Below are 15309 nucleotides of genomic sequence, written 5' to 3' on the forward strand. Positions count from 1 at the left end.
CCCGGAAGAGGCGGCGGCGGCGGCGGGCGTGCGGGAGCCGGGGGGCGGGGGCAGGGGTGGGGGCGGTGCGCTCCAGCCGGCATGGCCGCCGCCGCCGGCTTTGTGTGCCGCGCGCGGGCCCCGGACGCCCGCGCCTCTCCCGGCCCGCGGGGCCGCCGCTGACCCGCCAGGGCTCCCAGCGCCGCGCCCGCCGGGCCGGCCCCGCCTCCCCCCCTGCGCTTCCCCGCCCCCTCCTCCAGCCGCCGGGCGGGCGGGCCGCAGCCGCCCTCCGCTCGCCCGCTCCTCGCCGCGCGCCCGCCCGCCCTCGCTCCCCAGCCGGCCTGCCAGCCTGCCTGCCTGCCTGCCGTGCCGGCGGCGGCGGCGGCGCGCTCCAGCCGCCCCGATGCCCGAACCAGGCCCCAGGATGAACGGCTTCTCGCTGGGCGAGCTGTGCTGGCTCTTCTGCTGCCCGCCCTGCCCGAGCCGCATCGCCGCCAAGCTGGCCTTCCTGCCGCCCGAGCCCACCTACACGGTGCTGGCGCCGGAGCAGCGCGGCCCCGGCGCGCCCGCTCCGGCCTCGGCCGCTTCCACCTCCTCCGCCTCCGCCGCGGCCCAGCCGGCGCCGCAGCAGCAGCCCGAGGAGGGGGGCGCCGGGCCCGGCGCGTGCAGCCTGCACCTGAGCGAGCGCGCCGACTGGCAGTACTCGCAGCGCGAGCTGGACGCCGTCGAGGTCTTCTTCTCGCGCACCGCCCGGGACAACCGGCTAGGCTGCATGTTCGTGCGCTGCGCGCCCTCCAGCCGCTACACGCTGCTCTTCTCGCACGGCAACGCGGTGGACCTGGGCCAGATGTGCAGCTTCTACATTGGCCTGGGCTCGCGCATCAACTGCAACATCTTCTCCTACGACTACTCCGGCTACGGCGTCAGCTCCGGCAAGCCCTCCGAGAAGAACCTCTACGCCGACATCGACGCCGCGTGGCAGGCGCTGCGCACCCGGTGAGCCCGGCGAGGGTCGCCAGGCCTGGCCGGCCGCTGCGAGGGGGCCGGGCTGGCATCCCCTGGGGGCCTCTGGGGCAGCCTGAGGGGAGAGGGACCCTCCTTCGGGGTTGTGGGCGAGCAGAAATTTCCTCCCCCCACGCACACACACACCCCGCTCCGCGGCCGTCGTGGCTTCTCTTTTCTTGTCCATCCTTGGCTTTCTTTCACCCCCTTCAAGAACCCCGCCAGCCCTCTGGTTCCTGGAGAGTTCAGATTCGCAGGGTTTTGCCTGCTTTGGCACGCCTGGGTGCCCCCGATCTCCCCAGCTGGGTCTTTTGTGGTTCTGGGCACCACAAGTGGCAGTGTGGGCATGCTTAAATACGGGGCAGAGACAACTTGGTTCGCGTTGAGTTTGTGTGAACCGGCGGCCAGAGGCTGGAGGGCCTCAGGGTGAAGTGACCTTGGGCAAGGCGCATGAGCTCAAACCTCTTGTTTCCTTCCTTGTAAAGTCAGGGGGCGCGGCGGGACGGCTTCCAAAATACGTTCCTGTTGTAAAGTGCTCAGCGGGGCCACGTCTGGGCTGCCTTGGAGGGAGCTGGAAGATCGGGTGGTGTGAAGTTGGACTTCTGGGGCTAAGTAGCTGGCACGGCGGTCAGGAAGTTTAGCTGGTGGTGGTGGGCCTGGCATCTTTATCAGAAACTTAGTTAAAAAAAAAAAACACCAAAAACCCCACAAAAACCCAGGAGGAGTTCGAATCTTGTGCTTAAAGGGCTTGCGGAATCTCTTGACCTTGAATTAGCATTCACAGAAGGACTAGGAAGTGTCCTCAGTAGTAGGAAGTGTCCCTCAGTAGGGAGTCTTTTATGTGCAAGGCACAAACTGGGGGCTTGGTTTTGGGGCTAGACATGCTAAGACCAGCAAACCAAGCTTGAGTTTTAGTCTCTAGTCACCCAGAAGTCTGGTAAGTGGGCAAGTCACGTCCACCTGTTTGTGCTCCAGTCTGGGTGTCTGTGGCTTCACCCCAGCCACCTGGTAGCAGGATGGTGAAAACACCTGAGGTCATGTCTTCTCTGACATCAGATTGCTTCAGATGAAAGAGCCCCCAGAAAAGGTATAATTGGCACTGTTACGCTACTGACAGGTGTAGTCTTTATCTAAAATGTGTTTGCCTGGCACTTGCAGACTGCCAACATTAGTAATTTTTGTCTTCATTCCTGTTCATGCATATGTTCATAAATTATTCTCTGCCTTTCTGGGAAAATGGCCTATCCATCAGGGACATACTTATTCACATTCTTCTCCTGAGGTCTTGAAGGACATCGTTTGGATAAAGCTTTTTGAAAGTGGTTTAGGCTGAGGTTGTACAATTCTTGAGACCTCCATGGACTGTAGCCCACCAGACACCTCTCTCCATGGGAGTCTCCAGGCAAGAATACTGGAGTGGGTAGCCATTTTCTTCTCTAGGGGATCTTCCTGATCCAGGGATTAAGTCTTTGTCTCCTGCATTGACAGGTAGATTCTTTACTGCTGAGCCACCAGGGAAGCCCCTGAGTCAGAATTTACAAGTAGTTAAAAAGTCACCTGTTTCAATAAAGAGTTTCAAATACATGTTTGTCACACATGATCTATTGCTAGTAGCTGCTGTTGGTCAAGCTATTAAAATTAAGGGTTGGCATTAGATCTTAAAGTGAAACATAATCCCACTTTGAGTAGGTTATTTGGTGAAATTTCTGTAGAACACTGTTCCTATATGTAAGTGTCTAGATTAGAATGAAATCTTTTTCAGACGTGAGGCAAATCCTTTGCCCTGAATATGCAGGTGTGTCTGTGTTACAACATACATGAGACATAATTATTTCCTAGAGACGTGTGTCATATGTAATTTAATTATGGGCATGGCTTTGGGTAAGGTTAAATTTTGAATTGTGTGATGGGGTGGTGCTAGTGGTAAAGAACCTGCCTGCCTGTGCAGGAGACATAAGAGATGTAGGTTCAATCCCTGTGTCGGGAACATCCTCTGGAGGAGGGCATGGTAACCTACTCCAGTGTTCTTGCCTGGAGAATCCCATGGACAGAAGAGCCTGGTGGGCTATGGTCCATAGGGTCCCAAAGAATGGAACACAACTGAAGTAATTTAGCACACACAGACACACAGCACATAGCTCACCTTTGCCCAGAATTGATTTAGTTTTATGCCAGAACTCACATCAAGGTTGATTTACTCACCTGTTAAATAGCTTAGAACTTAAAGGCTAAATGACAATCTTAGGATTTAAAGAAACCTTACACACCTTGTGCTTTTCAAACTTTTTTGATCGTGACCCCACAAGAAGGAACATATTTTATGTTTTACATCTAAACCAAGCACACATACACATCGGTGTCTATATATCTGAAGCAAATGTCTTGCAAAGCAGTAGTTTTGCCTGTGAGCACTACACATGTAGACTATATTCTGTTTTCTTTTTCTGTTTTTAAGAAGAAAAAGAATGCAGGCTGGGAAGGACTAAGTTAATTTACCTTCTCATTTATGGACTCTGTCCTTATGCACCCTCATTTGACAGAGGCTCAAGGAAGACCAGAAAGGTCTCCTGATTGCTAGTTAAGGACTGTTTCCACATTACCATGCGGTCTGATTTATCAGATTTCTCTAGAGGTGTGTGTACGTGTCTCAGTTATTCTAATAGGCTAGGAGTTACTTGACTCTGAAGCTAAGTAATCCCTGAACAGCCTTTCCCCTTGGTCTGCTGTCTGTAGATTTCTGTTCTACTTTGCCTGGAAGATGCCCTTTTCTCCACCCATTTATGACTCTGTTCAGGTCATGGCCCCGGCAGCAGTACCTCCCACCATATGTACCCATTGTTCTGTGGCTAATTAGCTCAGATCCCCTTTTCTTTCTTAAAATGTTATTTATTATTTCATTTTTGGCTGGCTGCGTTTTCGTTGCTATGTGGACTTTTCCCTAGTTGCGGTGCACGGGCTTCTCATTGTGATGGCTTCTCTTGTTTCAGCTCCCAGGCTCAGTAGTTGTGGCACATGGGCTTAGTTGCTCCACGTCTTGTGGGATCTTCCTGGATCAGAGATTGAACCAGTGTCTCCTGCACTGGCAGGCAGATTCTTTGTTGATGAGCCAGCAGGGAAGCCCCTCAGGTCCCCTTTTCTACCCCCAGTCTTCATGCCTTCTGTGGGGGAACTTTCTCTTTTCTGATCTCCTGATGAACCAGGCTGCTCAGAACTCTGATTGGAAAGCCAGCCCCATCCTAAATCATTTCCATCTCTGACTTCGGTTGTTCTCCCAGGAGGGCTGTAAGGTGATTGTGTCAGTGCTATGTAGCACCCCCCGCCCCCCGCCCTGAAGTACCCTGCCTAGTATTTGCCCTCCCTTCTGGTGCTCACCTGGCCTCTTGTGTGGGCTCTTTTCCTACGCCTCTAGTTCTCCTTCCCGACTGGATCCTGATTGGGTTTGTGAGCCCTTGGTGCTCCTGTGCAGGTGGTGCTCTGCTCCTTCACCTGCACTAATCGCACTGTGTTGCTGTTCTTGTTTAACTGCATCTCACTAAGTTGGAAGTTCCCTGAGGGCAAGGACTTCCTGTCTTCTGTATTCCCAACAACAGGCAAAGTGCCTTAAGATAATAGGAACTCATTAAATGTTTATTTAGTGGTTTGCACATATGGGCACCCCATAAATAGATTCAAATTTTCCCAATTTTCTTAAAATGAGTTGCATCTATTTCACCTCTAGGATCTGGTATCCATGGGCATAACCATAGGCAAAGAAAGGGGTTACAATGTATTGGCTCAAGGTCTGATCCACTTTGTATCCACTATCTCTCATGCTTGCAACCTTGAAGCATCTCTGTTGAACAGCAGAGTAACAGTAACCCTTTTGTATTTCTCTGCATCCTTTCTCCATGCTGATTGGCCAAAATGTTATCTTGGGTTTTTCAAGATGATATGGAAAATTCTGAACAAACTTTTTGGCCACACTCTCTGCATGCTCTAGCGATGGTTCCAGTCCTTGATGGAGGACTTCAGACACAATCACTGCCTAGTGTTACCATAGGTAAAGGTAGCACATCCCCTAAGTAAGTAGGCAAGTCATCTAAAGTAAGGGTTTGGGGAGGAAGTAAACTTGAAGGCAAGAAAGGTGGGTCATTGCTAGTTGGCCAAGAGGTGATCATTTTAAGCATTTGAAAAATGACTGAAAAGTGTGTAGAAGAGAGGTTGGATTTGAAAGGAGGGTATAGACTGAGCTTAGAAGAAAGAAGCTGATGTTTTGTAAGGTTCGACTGCTATAGCAAAGTACCATGGAGTGAGTGGCTTAAAAGCAACACAAATTTATCAGTGCTGGAGGCTGAAAGTCTGATATCAGGGTGTCAGCACGGTCAGGCTCTGGCAAGAACCCTTTTTCTGGTTGCCAGCTTCTCATTGTATCCTCACAAGGTGGAAGAGGCAAGGGAGTTTTCTTGGGCTGGTTTGTAAGGACTTCCCTGGGGGCTCAGTGGTGAAGAATCTGCCTGCAATGCAGGAGACCCAGGTTCGATGCCTGCCTAGAGAAGGGAACGGCAACCAACTCTAGTATTCTTGCTTGGAGAATTCCATGGACAGAGGAGCCTGGCAGGCCACAGTCCATGGGGTCACAAAGAGTCAGACACGACTGAGTGACTAACGCTTTTACTTTTCATAAGGGCACTGATCCCATGCATATGGGTTTCACCCTCAAGACCTAGTCACCTTTCGAAAGCCCCATGTCCCAAAACATCACCCTGTGTGTTAGGTTTCAACAGATAAATTTTGGGAGTGGGACACGTGCTTACACTCACACACACATAGACACTATTCAGCCTACGGGCAGTTGGTATTGGAACAGTGAGAGAGACCGTGAAGAATCTAAGCATGGTGGAGGCCTTGAAGGTTGGGACATGTTTTACATTTGAGTTACTGATGCCCTTTACAAGCGTGCTGTGTAGCCAGGCAATTGAGGGAGTGAATTGGAGTCACTTAGAAATATCTGTAGAAAGGACACTATGAAAATAAGTGTAACCTTATTGGAGGGCAGTGTTGTAATTTGGGCTGGAGGGAAGGGGAGTGATTAATCTGTGCAGGAAAAGCTGCCTGTTGGTTAAGGTGGGATTAAGTAGGCGGATTAAGCCTCCTCAACACACATGTTTTTGGATGTGAGCAGCTTTAGGCTGCAGAATTGGGGTTTCTGATTCAAGAGGGAGTGAATCAAAATCAAGCTGATTTGAAGGTGTAAACCCAAACAAGCAAATAACTCAGAGGATGAGGTGTAAGTAAGGCAGGGAGAATTTTAGCTGAAATATTTTCATCTAGAGAAACAGGAAAGTAGGGGCACTTGTGAGTCAATTTGTTGTTAGTGTTTGCCATCACCATCTACAGAAGTTGTTTTATGCAAAAACTGTGGAGGAGAGAGGCATTTGGTAATATTGTCAGAGAAGGCAAATGCTGAGAGAGGAAGGTAGGTAAGAATTTTCAGGGAATTGCCTGGCGGTCCAGTGGTTAGGACTCTGTGCTTTCGCTGCAGGGGCCCAGGTTTCACCCCTGGTCAGGGAACTAAGATGTCACAAGCAGAGATGCTGGGAGAAAAAAAGAACTTACAGTGTCTAGGTACAAAAGTGTTAGTTGCTCAGTTGTGTCCTACTCTTTGCAACCCCATGGTACTGTAGCCCACCAGGCTCCACTGTCCATGGAATTCTCCAGGCAAGAATACTGGAGTGGGCTGCCATTCCCTTCTCCAGGGGATCTTCCTAACCCAAGGATCCAACTTGGGGCTCCTGTGTTGCAGGTGGATTCTTTATGGTCTAAGCTGTGACAAGTTATAAGACTATTTCCCTTCACTTATTCCTTCCTTCAACTAATGAGCCATTAACTATCAAACACACATATATTGATACTGTGCTTGTACTGGTCACTAAGATAGTTTCCCTTGCGTATTGTTAATGGGAAGCTTTCTTTTTTGTGTGTGAGATGGATTAGATTTTAGAGACACTTTAAATGTGTAGCCATGTGTTGCTCTTTTATAACTTTTGCCTTTGTGATATAAAGGATCCATAATTGGAAAACCTCTGTCTTGGGAAGACTGTAGTGGATACCCTCAGGTAGTGGGATCTTGAAAAGCACCTTCTGTTGGTTGTGGATGATGTTTACATTTATGAGTCAGGATGGATTTCTCCTGGGAAGAGCCAAACAGTGATTAGTTTCCCAAGCTGGTTAAAGTTAATGACCTAACTTCTTTGTTCTCAGTTTTCTCAGAGGGAATTCTATGGTACGATGAAAGGAGGAATGCTTGTGTTTCTACCTTAGTTTCACTGATTAGGGACAAAGTAAACAGAATGTTCTGTGAGTGGTGTGATACGTGAATGCGCAATGATGTTCCTAGAATGGAAATAGAATAGCAGCTTGACATTCAAGGTCGTCAGTATGCAAATATCCCATTAAGAAGAATGTAACTCTTAAGAACAGACCTGTTGAAACTGACAGGTGCGGTGTGTTTCAGTGGTTTGCTATGGCTCCACTCCCCTCCTCCAGTGCTCTTTGACTGTACCTGGTTCTTCATTCCGCCCTCCCCGATCTGTCATTGCTGGGTTTTTCTCTAGCACAACCAGATTCTAAGCTGTCACCCTTATCCCACTAAACTTCACTTTCCCATGGTTCTTTTTTCTAAATTTTCTAAAATATTTATTTCTTTGGCTGTGCTGAGTTTTGGCTGTGGCATGCAGGATCTTTGCTGCAACCTGTGGGATCTTAGTTCCCTGACTAGGGATCGAACCCAGGCCTCCTGTATTGGGAACTCAGAGTCTTAGCCAGTGGCCACCAGGGAAGTTCCTCTGATGGTTCTATTTTTCGAGGGGTCTCACTTTCCTCTAGTAAGCTAAGTACCAAAGTGTCTGACAAGCGTTTTCCGTTTCTGTGTTAATGGTCAATTATTCCTTAATAGGCTTCCTCTTCTGAACATACTTGTATTTATTTAGGGCAATATTGGAGGCTCAATCTTATCTAAAATTCAGTCTGAAAACTACTGGTACAATGGAATATTGATGGAAGGCCTTCCTCGCACCCCCTCTTTTTTCCCTTGAAGTCATTTGAGTGATACTATCCTGAGGTCACTTAGAGCAAATCCTTAACATCACTCCCAACCTTCTGCTACTGCCTGCTTTTCTGTCCACCTCTCCAAATTAATAACTACTCTACTCATATGAGGGCTTCCCAGGTAACTCAGTGGTAAAGAACCTGCCTGCAGTGCAGGAGACCCAGGTTCAATCCCTGGGCCAGGAAGATCCCCTGGAGAAGGAAATGTCAACCTACTCCAGTATTCTTGCCTGGGAAGTCCTATGGACAGAGGAGCCTGGCAGGCTACATTCCATGGGGTCTCGAAGGAGTCACACACGACTTAGCAACTAAACAACAACAACTACCCATATTAATAACCCCATGTAAGACTCCAGAATCTGCCTTCAGGGATTGTACTATTCATGGTGGTGGCAGACTTACTTTCTCTATTGGATTTTGCTTAAGCCAGTGTTGAGGCCGTAAGTCTGCTCCACTTTAAGAAGCCTTGGGTACAAGAATCTGAAGTCTCAACACAGCTGTACTTAGGAGATCATTATTTGTGTATTAGAATGATTTTTTCCGCCCCTCAGGATCGCTTTAAATAATAGGCTTGCCGATTCATAAAAGCTTTAATTTGCAAAAGTGAGATGAACACAAAACCTTTTGAACTAGGGAAATTAGTTCTAATTCCAACAGTCCCTCTAATCCGTGTTGTCACCTTGCACAGGGAGGCACTCTACACTTCTGAGCTTCACATTGCATTGTTTTCAAAACAAGGGACGCAAATATAGTACGTTCCCTACATATGAACCTTCAAGCTGGGAACTTTCAAAGATGTGAACATGCGTTCCATCAACCTCAGGCATGAATGACCTTGCAGCTTGTCCTCCGTCTCCTGTTGCTGATGACCATTCAGCTCTGCCATTTCCCACCTCCTCTCTCTCACTCGATGCCAGCCCTTGTGTGCAGCTGTTGTCCTCTACTCCTGTGCTTCTCAGGGTATTGTACTGTAACATTTAAGTGTTTTATCTTTTGTTTTTGGGTGTGTCATTTGTGTGAAGAGTATCATAAATCTATGACAGTACAGTAGTCTATAACCAATTGTGTTGGTTGGGTACCTAGGCTAACTTGGTTGGACTTAGGAATGCTTTCCAGGAATGGAACTTGTTCATATGTAGGGGATGTACTGTACGTGTCTTCTGAGGTGCCTTCTTTAAGTAAGGCTGTGTTTTGTGATTTTTAAGGGAGAGTATCTAATGTTTCTTAATTTGCTTCTCTTGACTACACTGAGAAATGTGTCTCTGCAGGAATCTCAAGCCTGGCTGCATCTCGGCAGCCCTGGGTAGATATTTTTCTTGTGTGTGTATCTAGACATCTGCATGTATGTGTGTCTGTGTGTGTATATGTATAAGTGAACATGAATTCACATGTGTGTGCGTATGTGTATGCTTGCATTCAGCCTCGGTTGAGTTGCACTTGCCTAGAGACTATAGTTAAGGATTGGACTCTTTTCGACCCCGTGGACTATAGTCCACCAGGATCCTCTGTCCGTGACATTTCCCAAGCAAGAATACTGGAGGGATTGCAGTTTCCTTCTTGAGATCTTATCGACCCAGGGATCGATCCTGGGTCTTCTATATTGCAGGCAGATTCTTTGCTGTCCCAGCCACCAGGGAAGCCCTCCAATTGGTTAAGACTTGAAGAAAAGTGAATGCTAGGGAAGATTGTTTTAATACACTTATATAGTTGGTTTTAGTCAAAGGTCTTTGGTGGCCAGAAACCCACTTGTGTGGACCATGTGAGGGCATGCAGCCATGCTCATATTTGCAGGATTCCTGAGCCTCATGGGAACTGAAGCTGGGGTCTCGGAAGCCATCAAGACCCTGGATTCTCACCCTCTCAGCTTCTTCTTTCTGAGCTGGTGTCTCCCATGTCCTCTCTGCATGTCTGCTCCCTCTTTCTACAACAAACCTCTTCTTGCTTCTTATCTCTGCGCATCACCTCACCCCCGCCCCCCGCCAACCCAGCTGTGCTTATTACCTTCCCTCTCCATACTCATCTGCCCAGGAGCTGGTCTCCCTCTGGCTTCTAGACCCCTCGTTCCCATGCCTGACTCCCCTGTTGTACCCCAGGATGGTAAAGCTGGGGCTGAGGCTGTGTAAGTGGACAGGGCTCCTCTCTTGGGGATGAGGTGGGGCCATGGCCGGGACCATTAGCTGGCACTTCTGGGCCTCAGTGAGTCCTGCTGCAGGTGGAGAGTGTTGTGCGGGGCAGTCCTCACTCTCCACTCAGCCCCTGAGTGCCCCGTTGTGCGTCCGACCAGAGCACGGGCCTTGAAGAACAGATCATAATTAATAGACCTTAAACCAGGTCAGTGGAGCAGTGATGTGGTTGCCTCGTGACCAGCCTGTGGCTCCCTCTCTGAGCCTGGAAATGGAAAATTATGGACTGATAGGACTCTCCTCTCTAGTCACCTCTTTTCTGTCTGCCCTGCAACTGGGGCTGCTGTGGCAAGTTGGTCTGTGGTGTGGGGACAGAATTCTGCACTGCCCATGTAGTACCCAGAGGCAGTGGGTGAAGGAGAAGGGAGAAGAGGGGGAGCTCCCAAACTCTGCAGGGTCCCACAGACTCCTGTGTCTCAGGATCAGAAGAGATGCCCCGCTTGGAATGGTGGAATGACTTAGTCCTTCATTTAGATGATTTATAGCTGGAGCTGATTTCTGGCTCTTCTGTCAGAGTAGCTCAGGCAAGGTTGTCTCAAGGGGAAGCTGAAGAGAGGGATGTGATTGCACACCTTCACTTTGTCTGACGTCCTTAATAGTTCTGGGCAAGGATTTTGGAGTCAAACAGGTGTAAGTTCAGGATCTGCATGGGCCACTTATTAACTGCTTGACTTCGGGCAAGTTTGCTAACCTTTTTGAACCTCAGTTAAATTTTACCAGGGTGCAGAATTGACCACTTCACTTCCTGTCTCTTCAGCATCAGGATTATTTGAGGCTGATTATTTTAAGAAACTGCAGACTCAGGAGAAGCTTTGGAAATCCCAAGTAGATGTTGTTGTTGTTCAGTTGCTCAGTCCTGTCTGACTCTTTGTGACCCCATGGACTGCAACATGCCAGGCTTCCCTGTTCTTCACCATCTCCCAGAGTTTGCTCAAACTGCGCACTGAGTCGGTGATGCCATCCAACCATCTCATCCTCTGTCTCCCCCTTCTTTCCTCAGTCTTTCCCAGCATCAGAGACATTTCCATGTGTAAGGGAAATCTCCATTTGTAAGGGTATCTTCCAGGCTGCTCCTGGAAGTGGGAGGGAGATGACCTTCATCTTGAATGCAGAGCTCTCAGCGGTGCAGAAGGTGATAACTTAAATCTGCATTACAACCTCACCTTTGTTTTCTCTGCTTTTCCTCGTGACCTCCCAGAGAGTATCCTACTACCCTCTTCTTTTACTTTAGCTGAAGAAGGCATTTAAGGTGAGGGCTTCCACCGTTTCAGAGTTACTCAGTTTTCCTGTGTCTTTCCCAGATACACGTGTCATTAAACTTGTTTGCTTTTCTCCTGTTAATCTTTTATCAGTTAATTACTAGACCAGCTAAAGAGCCTAGAAAGGAAGAAGAGAAAACTTTCCTGTGCCTCCAGTGATAACAGTAATAATAATAACAATGCTCTTACGTCACATGCTCTGGCAGTGTTTTCCACAGGGTCAGAGCAGAGCAGACAGGGTGGTTTTGTTGTTTAAGACTCAATGAGCATGAGTTTGAGCAAATTCCTGGAGATAGCGAAGGACAGGGAAGCCTGGTTTGCTACAGTCTTTGGGGTTGCAAGGAGTCGGACACGACTGAGCCACTGAACAGCAACAAGATCTTTGAGAGCATTCCTCACCAGGTGCTCAGATTGTACTGTAGACCACATGCTTCGCTGAGTCGTGTCCGACTCTTTGGGACCCCATGGAGTGGAGTACATGGATAGCCATTTCCTTCTCCAGGGATCTTCCCCACCCAGGGATCGAACTTGCATCTCTGTGTCTCCTGCATTGCAGACGTATTCTTTACCACTGAGATGCCAGGGGAGCCCAGACCGGACACTTAGATCGGCTGTTAAGGAAATTGCTCCTTCCACCATCTCCAGAGATGTTAAGTAATACCCTGGTCAAGGGAGCTTGGTGGGTGTAGCTATAAAAGAACTGTAAAGGAGTGTTAGTTTTATTTGTGACAAAGGGGAAAGAGCCTCTCTGAATTTCTTCCTCTGGGCTCGAGGGCCCTACATATCGTGCTCTGGCTTTGGAGAGTGGTGTGCGTTAGTATTTTAAATCAGATAGCACTTCATCTACTGAGGTGTTTATATCCCTAAAGGAGATCTTAAAGAGAGAGGAAACCTTACCTGTAATCCAACACCTCGCAATTACTTTGCCAGCCCTTCCTCTGCTCTCTTCCCTCACCCTGCTGGTTCCAGGCTTAGCTCTCAGTATCAGAACTTGTGTTCTGGGTGAAACAAGATATTTCCTCTCTCTCCAGCACTCAGGACATTCTGGTTGCTCTTTATTACTGGGACGACCTTCGATAGATTGTTTTTGTTGTTCAGTCACTAAGTCATGTCCTACTCTGTGACCCCATGAACTGTAGCATGCCTGGCTTCCCTGTCTTTCACCATCTCCCGGAGTTTGCTCAAACTCATGTCCATTGAGTCAATGATGCCATCCAATCATCTTGTCCTCTGCGTCCCCTTTTCCTCCTCCTCTCAATCTTTTCCAGCATCAGGGTCTTTTCCAGTGGGTCAGCTCTTCACATCAGGTAACCAGAGTATTGGAGCTTTGGCTTCAGCATCAGTCCTTCCAATGAATATTCAGGGTTGATTTCCTAGGATTGACTGGTTGGATCTCCTTGCTGTCCAAGGGACTCTCAAGAGTGTTCTCCAACACCATAATTCAAAAGCATCAATTTTTTGGCACTCAGTCTTCTTTGTGGTCCAAGTCTCACATCCATACATGACTACTGGAAAAACCATAGCTTTAACTATACAGACCTTTGTTGGCAAAGTGATGTCTCTGCTTTCTAAGATGTTGTCTAGGTATTGATATATAGAGTTATCTTTATTTCCAAAAGTTGGTCTAGGGAACTGGATGCACACATTTCCTTCTGAAATATGAATGCTTCCATGATGCCTTGTACCAGAGATCTTATATTGAGTTTTCAAGGCTCTGTGAAATGGAGCTCATTGATAACTTCCACAATATTGATTTACTTCAGAGTGTTAAAATTATGGCACCATGGTGAAACTGGAAACCTGTTTCCAGAAAGCCTAGGTCATTCGCGTTCAGTGCTCAGACTAACAGTTAACTGTTGCGCGTCATTGATTTGCTGGGTCACTGAGAAGAGCCCTGTACTTGTTAACCGAGCACTGCTTAAGTCCTCAGGTTGAAAAGGAACACAGAGAACCTCCAATGCTGATTATTAGTTTGTTCCTTTAGTTTATGTTTTTTTATCTAAAAAAAAAATTTTTTTTTTCTTTTTTGGCCATGCTGCTTGGCATCTGGGATCTTAGTTCCCTGACTTGGGATCCAGCCATAGTCTCTTGCATTCGAAGTGCAGAGTCTTAACCACTGGACCACCAGAGAAATCCTCAGTATACATTTTTAAATGGGCAGTTACATTGGAGGAAAATTGCAGAGCAAGCCTTTATTCAGAGTATATTTACAAAGACGGAGTTTGCAGACGGTAATTATAACTGCTGGCTAACACCTCCATTATTATGGTTGGTAATCACATGAGAATTCTAACTTACCCAAAACTGTTCTTAGTGATTGTCATGGACAGAACCAGACCATATGCAGTGATAATTATATTGACTGTGAAGGTCTGTGATACCAGAATAAGATTCTTATACGTTGGTTTAACTAGAACAATTTGATTTATCACTGTTGTCGTAAATAATGCAAGGATATTTCAGGATCTCTGAATTCTGGAATTCAGAATTTGGTTGAATTTTTGGTTGCTATGTTGTTTAATGATTACTGTTGTCTTAACATTCATACCATTTACGTATACATATATATATAAAGCCATTCATGTGTTAATCATGTCTAAACATTTTCTATAACAAGGCCACAAAAAATAATTTTTAAATGAACCTGGAGTCATATTTAATTGGGATATGTTAGTTTTTTCCTACTAAAAACATCAAGAAAATTCTAGAGAGGTATGTTAAGAACATATGAAGCTAGAATATAATTGCAAAAGAGAAGTAAGATAGTTTGAGCTGTCATCTAACTGCAGAGGGTTCCATCTCTGTCTCCTTCCCTAAAGTCCTGGCGTTCTGGCTGCTTCAGGTCTGCACCCACCAGGCAGTCCTGCGGGACCTCCGCCTCATCATATTGTAATGACAGCTCTTCAGGGCTCTGGCCTCTCAGTATACTTTGTTTACCTAGCTCCCAGTTGCAAAGTCCCCGCTGGTTCCTTCTTCCTCATCTGTTCATCACCCACAACTATCTATTCTTTTTTCTCTTGCTGTCTTGCCCCTGCAGTACCTTAGATATGTGATGATGGGGGCTTGGGCCAGAGTGGTAACAGCAGAGGTGGAGGGACGGGCTCAGATGTGGATGTTTCTTTAAAGGTAGAAGCAGCAGTATATGCTGGTGCCTACTGAGCAAGGGGTGTGTGGCTGATGCCACTAGAACAATAGGAAACTTAGAGTTGCAGTTGATTAAGGTTGGGTGGGGGTGTAAGTAAGTGGTTCAGGATTGGGAGGAAGGGGAGGTCAGGAGTCTAGCACTGGATCCAGTGAGTCTGAGGTGTCATTTCTTTTTTAAGAAATAATTTTATTTATATGTTTATTTTCACTTTTGGCTGTGCTGGGTCTTTGTTGCTGTGTGGACTTTGCTCTAGTTGTGAGCAGGGGCTGCTCTCTAGGTGCTGTGCACCGACTTCTCTTATGGAGCAGAGGCTCTAGGACGCGTGAGCTCAGTAGTTGTGGCACACAGGCTTAGTTCCTCATGGCGTGTGGGATCTTCCCTGATCTGGGATGGAGCACGTGTCTCCTGCATTGGCAGAAAGATTCTTTACCACTGAGCCACTGGGGAAGCCCCGCGCATCAGACTTCTCAGTGGAGATGAAGAGCAGACAGTAGGGTGTAAGTCCAGTTCAGGAACGAAGTCTGGACTACAGATAAATTTGGAAATCGTCCCTTCAAAGAGGGAAAGCAGTTAAACCAAAAACAAACTTGGGAGAATTGGCATTGTCCCTGGGGTAGCCCTGCCTCTGCCCACCTCCTTGCCAAGGTCACCCCGT

General features: G+C 47.7%; 1 protein-coding gene across 1 annotated transcript in view; it reads left to right on the forward strand.

The window, feature by feature from the left end:
* Positions 1 to 245: 245 nt before the first annotated feature.
* ABHD17C (abhydrolase domain containing 17C, depalmitoylase) overlaps positions 246 to 15309 on the forward strand; it is a 57103-nt gene continuing 42039 nt past the window's right edge. Inside the window, exon 1 of the mRNA XM_043922044.1 lies at positions 246 to 975. Within this exon, the coding sequence (XP_043777979.1) occupies positions 383 to 975 (593 nt within the window). The 5' untranslated portion in view covers positions 246 to 382. The remainder of the gene's footprint in view (positions 976 to 15309) is intronic.

This window comes from Cervus elaphus, chromosome 13 (assembly GCF_910594005.1).
Source record: "Cervus elaphus chromosome 13, mCerEla1.1, whole genome shotgun sequence".
Taxonomy (NCBI): Eukaryota; Metazoa; Chordata; class Mammalia; order Artiodactyla; family Cervidae; genus Cervus; species Cervus elaphus.